The 12,381-nt window shown below is 40.0% G+C and overlaps 1 protein-coding gene across 2 annotated transcripts in view; it reads left to right on the top strand.

Annotated features, from left to right (window-relative positions):
- LOC122729861 (myosin VIIA and Rab interacting protein) overlaps positions 1 to 12,381 on the top strand; it is a 441,763-nt gene that overhangs the window by 223,000 nt on the left and 206,382 nt on the right. For both annotated transcript variants that reach the window (XM_043968959.1, XM_043968958.1), the window contains exon 3: positions 1,963 to 2,184. In XM_043968959.1, the coding sequence (XP_043824894.1) occupies positions 1,963 to 2,184 (222 nt within the window). The remainder of the gene's footprint in view (positions 1 to 1,962; positions 2,185 to 12,381) is intronic.

The raw sequence follows: 12,381 nt of genomic DNA, 5'->3' as shown, positions 1-12,381 counted from the left end.
CTCTGCTGGGATGTTTCAGGCATTAATGTTCTTAACCAAATGCTCTAAGTGACTTTAAAGAAAAGCATTACTTAACTTTAAGGTGTTATTCTTTCAGGGGCATGCCTACTTTTGTAATGGTTTGCATATCTTAATCCAGTCTCTGGATAAAAGGATTTGGATTAAGTGTTTCTCTTACCCTTAGCAAATGGTGTGATCTACCAAGTGTAGAACTAGAAATTAAAACCAAGCCCCAGCATTATGTTTCCTCTCCAGAGGGTCACTGAGCTCATGAAATAAAGTAATTGAATGGGCCCTTGTACTTCCAGATTCTGGACGTTTTCCAGGAAGACTCTTGAGAATTTAAAGCCCCTTCTCACCTGCCCGCCCCCCCACCCCTTTCTCTTTCCTTTTTTGCAGGGCAATGAAGGTTAAGTGACTTGCCCAGGGTCACACAGCTACTAAGTGTCAAGTGTCTGAGGCTGTATTTGAATTCAGGTCCTCCTGAATCCAGGACCCGTGCTTTATCCACTGAACAAACTAGATGATCTCTTTCCCCCTCCCCCCCCCACATACATACACACACACACACACACACACACTCTCTCTCTCTTTCAATCCTCCTTGTACATTACTCCCCATCCCGTACTCTGCAATCCAGCCAAACTGGCTTTTTTCCTCTCTGTTCCTAACCCAGGGCGCATCATCTCCTATTTCAGTGCCTTTGCTTTGGCTATTCCCCATACCTGGAATGCACTCCTTCCTCACCTCCTTCTCAAAGAAAACTTCTCTTCTTTCAAGGTACAACTATAAATGAAGATTTCCTGATTCCCCCAACAGCTAGTAACCTCTATCCCTAATTACCATGTCTAACTTTTTTCAATTCTCTCTCTCTCCTTCTTCTTGCCCCCTCCCTCCTTTCCTCTTTCTATTCCTCCCTCCCTCTCTTTTCCTCCACCCTTTCCTCATTCTATCCTCTCTCCCCCTTTACTCCCTCACTCTTTTCCTCCATCCCTCTCTCTTTCCATCTTTCTCCTCTTTCTCCATTCTACCCTCTGTCTCTTTCCACCTCTGTCCTTTTCTCTGTCTCTCTATAATATATACACATACATATATACATATATGAGTGTGTATAAACACACACACACACGCTTGTTGGCTAGGACTCTTTCACTTTTGTCATTGTATGCTTACTATTGTATGGAGCAAACTGCCTCAGTTTACCCAAATAACTCGAGGAGACCACCAAGTCAAGCAGAGACAGATTTATTACATCCTCATGAGGACGGGCAAAACCCAATTACACATTTAAGTCTTGCAAAGATATGCCCAATCCTCTAGGTTTTTATAGTAATCTTGAAAAGGACTGTCCCCATGTACACCTAGGGTAGATGAGCTCACAATCTAACATCCAATCCTGTCTCATCCAAGGTGCGTGTTCAGCTCGTGATCAATGTATGGAGACATGCATACGTGTTCCAGGAGCAAGGGGGAAAAGGGGAGGGGGAACAAGGTCAAACCAAAGGAAAAGGAAACAGGGGAGTGAGAGTCAGATGTTTCAAATCTCACAGTTCCCACTGACTCCCCTCTCCAGGCCCCTGTCTCTAAAGATAAGGATGACAGGGTTAAAATTTATCTTCGGCTATGTTGGGAAGTCAAAGAAATAATTGGCAATTAAACTTAAAGGAGACAGTGAGAATTTGACAAGCAATAAACTTCTAAATAAACTATACTGGGGCAGGTCTGGGTACCTTCCAGACCCCATGGTCAGAGTTTAATCTGACTCAAATCCATAATCATATCATACACTATCTATCCAGTGAGAGCTTCTTCACAAATGCTTGCTGATTAATTGAAGATTCTAGGTCTTCAATTGTTTCAATGTGATAAAGGGGGAAGAAGGAATCACGCAGGTCCCCCTGTCCTGTGGCGGGAGGTTCTCACGCGTTGTTCTCTCTCTTTTTCCCCCCATGGATTTCCCAGTGAGATGAAACAAAAGCTGGACGAAGAAGGCAGCAAATGTAGCATCCTGTCCAAGCACCGGCAGTTCACGGAGCACTGCTGCATGCGCTGCTGCGCCCCTTTCACCTTCCTCCTCAACACCAAGCGCCTGTGCTGTGATTGCAAGTACAACATCTGCAAAAGCTGCAGCTCCTACCAGAAGAAGGAGAGGGCGTGGCTCTGCTGCGTGTGCCAGCAAACCAGGTAAGGGCCCGCGCCCCACCACACTGGGGCTCCGCCAGAGCCGGCCTCCTGGTGCTGCTGGGGAGCGCATTCAGTGCCTCCTTCCACCGGTATGCCTACCAGCTCCCAGCCACAGAAGGTAGCAGTGAGAAATTCTAACTTACATGTCATTCCAGGGAGCTTCTTAATTATATTATTTCCCCCAATTAACAAGCATTTATTTTCTCTCCTCACTTGCTCCCTCCCCACCTCGAGAGTTTTGTGGGATTTTTTTTCAGGCAGCCACTCTGTACCTGTCTTTGCAGAAAGGAAGGAGGTGAGAAAAGTAGGGGGCAGAGATTGGCACCTGAAATTCATATCCAGTTCCCATTTTCTAGCTTTAATTGCTAATAGCTTTTCATTTTGGAGATAGGAACTCCTAATATTCTTGGATCAACTGATCCCTGAAATCCTCAGGATAGGGAGGTTTGTAAAGCTAAAAGGCCTATTTTAGGAACCTCATGGTGCCATCTTCTTCACAAAAATCCTCCTTTGGGGCAAGAAAAGAGAGAAAGGGAAAACTTGGAAGAATCCACTATGAAAAAACCTTTAAATATTGCATAAATCACAGATGTCAAACTCACCAAATTACAGTGTGATTGAGAAATGTTGAACAAAATTAAAATACAATACAACATCTATAATGTTAATTTGTGGTTTTCTAAGTCAGTAGGGATCTCTTTCTATTTGAGGTGGACACCACTCATGTAAATTGTTCCTGTTATACATAATGGGCTTCAAAGGATTTGCTCAGATATGGGTTACACTAGATAGCCTCTGAGGAACCTTGCAACTCTGAAATTCTGGCATCACAGGGTATTGATCATGGGGGATGTAAGACTGCATAGGCTGGGCAGCTAGGTGGAGCAGTGGATAGAGCACTGGCCCTGGAGTCAGGAGTACCAGAGTTCAAATCCGGCCTCAGACACTTAACACTTACTAGCTGTGTGACCCTGGGCAAGTCACTTAACCCCAATTGCCTCACTTAAAAAAAAAAAAAGGAGCGCATAGGCAGAAAACTTTAAATCAAGGCTCAAGAGTTCGTGGTTAAGTCCATGGAGAAAAGATAGTCTGTCACCAGGCCATGTCATGGTAGCGCTTGTGCTCTTCTGCCAAGGTGACCTAACTGTCACCATAATGCATTGGGTAGGACTTAGGAGCATTACATGATCAATACAGGAAAGAAGAGAGCAGAGCACACAATGTAATGTGTCTCTGAGAGATGTATTTGTTTTGTCTCTAGGGTTTGCCTTTGGAATGCACTCTTACTGAGGCTTGATTTGTCCTTTGGGATTATGTTAGTCACAGGAAGATGAAGATTCTTTGATGTTTTCTCAGGGGACAAGAAATGGTAGAAGCTTTGTAAGAGAGTTCACTCAGCTTCTGCTGGGAGGGATGGGGCATGTTTCCTGGTAGCCCACATTGGTTTTGCACATAGATGAGGCAGGTGGGCATCTTCATGATATCATTTGAAGCAGAGCTGGAAAGTCACCCATGGGTAATGGAATGATTAGTGGGCTGTGGCAAGAGACAAGTGTTCTCCTACTAACTGCCACTAACTAGAGCTGTGTCATTTGGGGCAAGTCATCTAATTTCTTTGACCCTTAAATACTTCCTCAGATGCAATGCTGTCTAAAGTCCTTTCTAACACTATGTTTCTCTAACACGTCCCCCTTACAACAAGCAGACTCTTCTCCATTGGCCTGGATATAAAGTACGAAATAACCACATAGCTCCATTAGTTTAAATTACTAAAGCCCATTATGAAAATGTAAATGAATTATCATCTTAAATGAATTTTTCGGATTAGCTTGTCAGGATGCTGATGGAATAGAAAACAGGACAGGTAATTTTATTTCAGGAAGGGTCAGAGAAGTTTAGGAGCATGGAGACTTGGATAGGAGGAGAGGTGGTGGGAGTGGCATCCCAGGGCAACTAGGAGGTAGCATAATGATACTGTGGGTGATAAGAGAAGACATGCAGAAAGAAGATAGGGGAGAAGAGGAAGGCCAACCTTCAGCTCCACAGTCTTAGGCCCAACCTCTTAGTACCTCTAAACCAAGTAATACCCAGAGCTTACTAGCACTGAGTCTCTCCCAATACTATTGTGCCGTAAGAAAAGATGAAAGGGGCAGTTAGAGAGAAACCAGGAAAGATTTGCATGACCTCATGTAGAGTAAAATGAGCAGAACCAAGAGATTGATTGATTAATTTATATAATAACAGTAACATTGTAAAGACAAACAGCTTTAAAAGCTTTAAGAACTTTAATCAACACAATAACTTAACCACAGTTACAGAAGATCCATGATTAAACATACTACCTACCTTCTGGAAGAGACGGAGAGGGAAGAACACACTCAGAGTACAAAATGAGACATATAATTTTTTTAACATGACCAATATGGGAATTAGTTTTTGCTTTACTACAGATACTTGTTACAAGGGTCTTATGTCTCCTTTTTTATTTTCAAAATGTGAGGGCAGGGGGGAAGCTAGGTGGTGCAGTGGATAAAGCACTGGACCTGGATTCAGGAGGACTTGAGTTCAAATCTGGCCTCAGACGCTTGACACTTACTAGCTGTGTGACCCTGGGCAAGTCACTTAACCCTCATTGCCCTGCAAAAACAGAAAATAAAATAAAAATATATAAAAAAATGTGAGGGCAGGGGAGGTGGGAGACAAAATAGATTTTTGTTACTTTTTAAAAATTAAACTATGTTTTTAAAGATAAGAAGTATGTATATTTATAATTTATTTATATATTAAATATGCATTCATGTATTAATGTTTTATATTTATTTATATATAATCTATAAATATATTTGTACAGTGTGTGTGTATATGTGTATATCCCATGAGTTCCCCTATCATCCTAGGTCAAGGAGGTAGGTAGGTCTGCCTTGTTTCCGTCCTTTCAGTCACACCATAAGAACGCCTGGAGCCCTCTGGTGACTTCTTTTCTCCTTCAAGGCTGCCCTTAACACTTATCTTCACCTGCTATTACTAGGTTAAAATGTTAAGGGAAGGGCTATGATTTCCACGTAACGATGACCATGAAATTTTTGTACTCTGCATCACCCAGTAACTATATTATCAGGATTTTGAAGACTGGGAGAGAGGAACTCTGAACATATAGGAATTAATTTTTTTCAAAATGACAGGCAATCAAGTGTGGTACAATGGAAAGAATACTGGATTTTTTGGTCAGAGGAACTGAGTTCAAATTCTGTCTCTATTACTTATTTCCTGTGTTACGTTAGGTGTGTTTTTTTCTTCCCTGTAGCACTCAGTTTCCTCATTTATAAAATAAAGACGTTGGACTAGGTGATTTCTTACTTTTTTTTTTAGTAATAAACATTTTTATTAATGGCTTTGGGTTCCAATTTTTTTCCTCCTTCCCTTCCTCCCCTCCCCTCTCCCTGAGGCAATAAGCAATCAGATGTGGGTTATACATGTACCATTATGTAAAACATTTCCATATTAGTCATTGTGTATAAGAAAACTTGAACAAAAGAAAAAAGGAGAAAGAAAATGAAAAATAGTTTGCTTCAGTCTGTGTTCCATCAATATCAGTTTTTTCTTTGGAGATGGATAGCATATTTCATCGATAATCCTTTGGGATTTTCTTGGATGATTGTATTGCCGAGAATAGTTGTCATTCACAGTTCTTCATCAAACAATATTGCTGTCACTGTGAACATTTTCCTGGTTCTGCTCACTTCACTATACATCAGTTCATACAAGTCTTTCCAGGCCTTTCTGAAATCATCCTGCTTGTCATTTCTTATAGCACAATAATATTCTATCACCATCATATCCTGCAGCTTGTGTAGCCATTCCCCAATTGATGGGCATTCCTTTGATTTCTAATTCTTAGCTGACTAGATGATTTCTCAGCATCCTTTGAGCTCTGAATCTTTGATCCCATGATGCATTGAGAAAGAAGGAAATAACCAGTGAACAGAAATCGGATGATTCAATTTCAAATCCTGGTTCATTCACTTACTTAAGGGTATGAACTTGTACAAACAATTTACCCTCTCAAGGTCTATTTCATTATTCATAAAATGAAGGGGTTTGATTAAATGTTTTCAAGGACCCTTTCAGCTCCAAAGCTGTGGCCTCATGTAATGAGTACCTACTGCTGTCTAAGCCAGGTGTTGTGGAACATACAGGAAAGGTATATGTGATTTTTACTGGCTCTCAACAAAACTGATCTAGTCAGTCAAGACTTAGCTATAGGGGAAAATAATTAACAACACACCATGGAAATTTGAGCAGAGCAGATATTGAGTCCATTGGAATCTGGTTCAAAGCACAGAGAGAGAGCTGGGATGCTGAGGAGCTCAAAGGATACCCCATAGAGGAGGGAGAACATGACCTGGACTCTAGCATAAACAGGATTGAAATACAGAGGGGGGGGGAGGGGGGAGGGGGGAGAGGGAGAGGGAGAGGCAGAGGCAGAGGCAGAGGCAGAGGGAGAGGGGGGCAATCCAAAAGGAGTAGCCACCTAAATTATTGTTGTTTGTCCTTTGTTCTAAGAGGACCATGACACTGGGTTGATGTCATGACTTGCACTGAATTGGATTTAAGTAAGGGAGTTATTATGCCTCAGTTCAAAGAGCAGGTAAGGCTTGTGCAGGGACTGTCACGAGACCAGTGCAGCCAGAGCTTAGAAAGGGGGATGCAGAAATAAAGGTGTAAAGGGCAGGATGAGGCCGGATGGTGTGGGTCTAAGGAGTTTGGCCTTGATTCTATGGGTGATAAGGAGCCCCTGAAGGTTCAGTTTAGGGTGAGTGGCCCTTTTTGACTTTGCTTCATCTTGTAGGAGATGGGGAGGGGAAGAATGGGATAAGCATTTATTAAGCACCATACAAACATTGTCTCATTGGATTCTCACAAGAACCCTGGGAGGTAGCTTCTATTGTTTTCCTCATTTTGTTGTTGTTGTTTAGTCATTTCAGTTGTGTCAGACTTTTTGTGACCCCATTTGGGGTTTTCTTGGCAAAGATACTGCAGTGGTTTGCTATTACCCTTTCCAGCTCATTTTACAGATGAGGAAACTAAGACCCAACTCGTGTGCCTTGACATGGTATTTGAACATTATAGAATGACAGTGTCTACATTTTTTGTATTTACCCTTTCTCCTAATTACATCAATAAAAAAATTTAGGTTTCCCAAATCGTTGATAATAGCATAGAGCCATATGTGTGTATACTTTAAAAACCTAATTTACATGAGAATCTGTAAATCCCATGTTGCTTAGAAACACTGTAAAGAAAAAAAATAGCTACATGAATCCATTGCTAGTGTCTAGAGAATTTTTCATGATTCATTTATTTATGGAATGCACAAATCAGCAGCATGTTCATATCATCCACAGGGTTAGTTTTAATTCTTCTTATGTACTAAGTATTATTGGTTTTTATTAAGGCAAATGTTTTCACACAGGTGAAAAACAGTGGATCTTTTCTTCAAAGGAGGAGCTATTAAGGAGTAGAATTAGTTAACTCTCACTAAACTAACATGTAGTTTTCACAGAGGACAATGGCAATAAGGTCTTGATTCTCTGATAGTTTCCTATTTTATTGTTTAGTATGCTATTTTCCCCAAATCTCATTGTACACTGACATGCCTTCATTTGATTATGCATTTGTAAAAAGACAAGACATTCAAATAAATACTGTGTAATTTAAGATTCTAAATGCGGGTTCTAATCTGTTCCCCCAGTTTTGGGGGAAACTGACTAAAATCACTGATAAAAATGAGTTTAGGTTTTTAAGGGTTTATTGAAAGGTAGAAAGAGAAAGATTGAGAACAGAATTCCAACAGCATGGCAATCCTATCTTTCCTCAATTTTCCTGTGACTTCCTCTGCTGCCACCACCACCATAAAGTCAGGAACCAAAAAAAGAGAGACCTCTTCGTGCAGGCCCTCCTTCCTCCTTCCTGTCCCCTCCCAGAAAATGGGAGGCTCCTCAAGATGATTGGCTGGTAGCCTTGGTGGACAGTACCCATGTGCAAATGTTACTTCCTGATGCCAAGGAAAAGCCACATGGCCTTGCCTTCTGAGGCATTCTACTCATGGTGGAGCTTTCCTATAGTAAGTAGGTGGTGTCATTCCAATCATTACAATATGTTAATTTCACATTTGCTTTGATTTCCCATTGAGTGGACAAATGTCAGAATCCACTTTCAGATGGAAGACTAAGCCAAGGACACAACATTACAACTTGTTCCTGCTGAGATCAACTATAAGCTCCTTGAGAGTAGGGACTAATTCCTTTAATTTAGTCTTTGCATCCCCTTGCACAAACAAGACTGTGATTAGAACTATATATTGAAAAAAGTCCATGCTAAAACAAAGTTTTAGGGCAGTCATTTCATTTATACATCATATATTTATTATTATTAATTATTATAATTTATTATAATAATACATATACAATTATATATTTATACATAATATTTTCAAGATTAATTTTTAAAAATTTACTCCTTTGGATTTTTCCCTTTTGGTGGGGCAGGGCAATGAGGGTTAAGTGACTTGCCCAGGATCACACAGCTGTCAAGTGTCTGATGCCACATTTGAACTCAGAACTCAGGTCTTCCTGAATCCAGAGCCAGTGTTTTATCCCCTGTGCCACCTAGTTGCCCCCTCCTCCTTTGGATTTTAAAAAGAGATGGACGAGTCTAGGACTCCAAATTATCTACTCAATTCTTTTATAGATTCACTTTGGATAGTGGCCTTTATTTCTTATCCTTCCCTTGACTTGGGTCCTCACTTCAAGAAATGTCTTCTTTCATGGCCTCCTTGTTGGCTTGAACTATTGGCTGAGCCTATTATCCAAATGTCTTTGTGATGTCTCTAGAAAGCAAACTGAAGAGTAATAGGAATTAGATTGCATTTTTCATTCATTCTCCGATCCAGGTGGGCTTAGTCAATCATTGATACCCCATAGAGCAGCCTTTTAATCCTCACTTTTTTTTTTAAGCATGAAAAGATTTACCTCATTCTCTTTGCTAGCCAAACTCCATGTTTGTGCTTGGCATGGAACATGAGCAATTGGCTTTTGAAGTTTGGTTCCCTATGAGACAGCAGCAGTTTTTTTTTTTTCATTTCTGATCTGTGCTCGAAGGAGGAATACTGCACGTCTGTTATTTGGGTTGCTAGGACACCTTAGTTCCCTATGTCAGGCCACTCTCATAAATCTGAGTCTGAAAAGTTCCACATATGATATTACATATCTGTCATCTCACTAAATTATTAATAGCTTTAGAAAAAAACAACCTCAATTAAACTCTTGTCAGACACTGAAATATAAGCCATTAAATTAGAATGCTCAAATAGCCACCAAGCTCACGTTGAAATATTTGATTTCCTCTTGCTAGCATGGCAACGAGCAAGTGACTTCTCTTTATTTGCCATGCCTGGCTTACTGTATCGTGCATTTGCATACCCTTGACTTTCTTGAAAGGACAGCAAAGTGCCACTTTTAGAAGGATTGTTCCAGCTTAACAAAAGAGAACTTTAAAAATAGAAGATGGATTTTTTTCCCTTTCCCAGCATGAAATGGAATATTAATTGATTGACATAAATTGAGTAGTGGTGTTCAGTCATTTCGATAGTGTTTGACTCCTCTTGGCCCCATTTGGAGTTTTCTTGGCAGAGATAATAATTTGCCATTTCCTTCTCCAGCTCATTTTACAGATGAAGAAATTGAGGCAAACAGGGTTAGGTGACTTGCCACGTGGTACACAACTAGTAAGGGAAATCAGATTGTAATTCTGGATACTCTTGATCCCAGGGCTAGGGCTCTATCTACTGGACCACGTAGCTGCCCTATAAATCTAGTACCTCAATCATTAGCAGCTATGCCACAGGAGACAAAGAGTTGCCCTGGAGTCAGAAAGACCTGGGTTCAAATCCTACCTCAGACATGCACTGCCTATTTCTTAGTGCCCCAGACAACTCTTGAGTCAATCAGTAAGCATTTATTAAGTACTCACTGAGTGCCAGGAATACAAAGAAAGGCAAAAACCAAGTCCCTGGCCTCAAAGAGTTCACATTTTCATAGAAGAAGAGGAGGAGGAGGAGGAGGAGGAAAAAGAAGAAGAAGACGACGAAGGAGAAGGAGAAGGAGAAGGAGAAGGAGAAGGAGAAGGAGAAGGGAAAGGAGAAGAAAGAGATTGATTTATCTATATGTGTGTACATATCCATATACACATACATATCCATATACACACATGTAAATAGAAGGTGATTTCAAAGGGAAGGTGGGAAAAGGATGTTAGACATCTCTAGAATCTAGGACTATCTCCATGTCACCTAAAATATGTTCTTCAAAGATGAAATTAATGAGAAAAGTTTAAGTTTTAGGGAACTACTTTTCCAGATACACCAGATAAGTAGCCTTGATTTTCCACCTTGATATAGGGCTAGAATTTAGCCATCTTTCAAGATATGTGAACATAAAAAACGTTGGATTTTATTTCCATGGTCTAGAGCTGTTCATTTTCCCATACTTATATAATTCAGTCACAGCTAAACTCATTATGCTTAACTTTTAAGAACAAGTTTGTCTTGGATCCAACATGGAATATTTCAGACAAATAGGATTTTTTTTTTACCCACTCAGTTTTTGGCAACTGAGAAAGGCATTTATATTATAACATGATGTTTTGACTTTAATTATAGATCTGACTGCAGTAGATGCTATAATGCAACAGATTTAAGTTATGGATATTGGGGGCACAAAGCATATTGCTTTGTAATCTTCACTTTCTTTCATGCTTTTTGGCTGCTATCCAGGGTATTGATTTTAATCTAAAATGCCCTATGTGGTTTGGAATTGAGTTAGCTGAACCATCACTCATTGGGGTCTTCTTCCAACATATTTGACTGATTGCTTTTGGGGCAATTTTAAGAGACACCATGTATATGTTGATTTCTACCTAAAGCCAATTTTAGTTAAGCCATAATAAAATAGTTCATATCAACTCTGTAAACACACATATTTGCAGGCTTTGCAGACTGCCTTGGGAATACTGAGCCACAGTATGTAAAAATCTCTACCAAGGGAAATAAATATTCTCTAGCAGTTGTTTGAGATCTTTCTGAATGACACAGAAACGCATTTTTATAGGCACAATATCATACTAAGGCAGACTCCATGACCACCCTCATCCAATTGGGTCAATATACTGCTGGCCAAGGATAGAAAGAAAAACAAAACACATAAAGAAAAAAAAAACTCTAGAGAGTCACAAAGAAGCAAATTTCAGCTATATATGAGGGGAAAGTTCCTAACTAGAGTTATCCAAACATGGAGCAAGCTCCAATAGAGGTCTTCCAACAGAGGCCACAGGACCACTTTGAAGAGATATTACATTGGTCTCTGAGGTCCATTCATACTCAGAGATTCTTTGTTAAATGGACCTGATCCATTTCACAGAAAGCTATTACATTTCTGTGTATCTGCATAGAGGCAAACATTTTAGTTTTCCATTGTTTAAACTTTTGGTGATCAAAAATGACACTGATGTTCTTTGCCTCAGAGTCTTGTGTAGGGCCATGTAACCTAAAATACAATGAAAAAGTCCTAGTGCCTCATAGGAGTTTTATCATGACAGATCATTCTGAAATCTCATGCTGTTCATCCTATCACAAGTGCTCATTAGCTACTGACCAAGAATGGATTTTTTTCTTGGAGGGAATTTTTTGTGATTCAAATTGCTCAAATGATTGATGTATTTAGAAGACTTCAAAGAAAATGTTTTTCATGTACATGTTTTTGTGCACAAAAGATGCCCAAATGTAGTGATCTGAGGAGATGGGTTAGAACCATAGAATACTAGAGGTTATCTAGTTCAATTCCTAATTGTATAGATAACTTAGAGAGCCTCAGAGAGGTCAAGTGCCTAAGTTATTATCCATTTAGCAAAAGAGACAAATTTCCTAACAACCATTTATTAAGCATTTGGTATGGTAAGCATTATGGCTGGTGCCAAGGAAGGAAGGAAGGAAGGAAGGGAAGGAGGAAAGAAAGGAGGGAGGTAGGGAAAGAGGGGGGAGGAAGAAAGGAATGAAATGAAAAGGAAAAAAGTAAAGAAAGCAGGGAGGAATGGAGGGAGTAAGAAAGGAAAAAAGAGAAAGAAAGAAAGAAAGAAAGAAAG

The sequence above is a fragment of the Dromiciops gliroides genome, chromosome 5 (genome assembly GCF_019393635.1).
Source record: "Dromiciops gliroides isolate mDroGli1 chromosome 5, mDroGli1.pri, whole genome shotgun sequence".
In the NCBI taxonomy this organism is placed as follows: domain Eukaryota; kingdom Metazoa; phylum Chordata; class Mammalia; order Microbiotheria; family Microbiotheriidae; genus Dromiciops; species Dromiciops gliroides.
The sequence above is the reverse complement of the archived record's forward strand: the minus strand, read 5'-3'. Positions and strand labels throughout refer to the sequence as shown.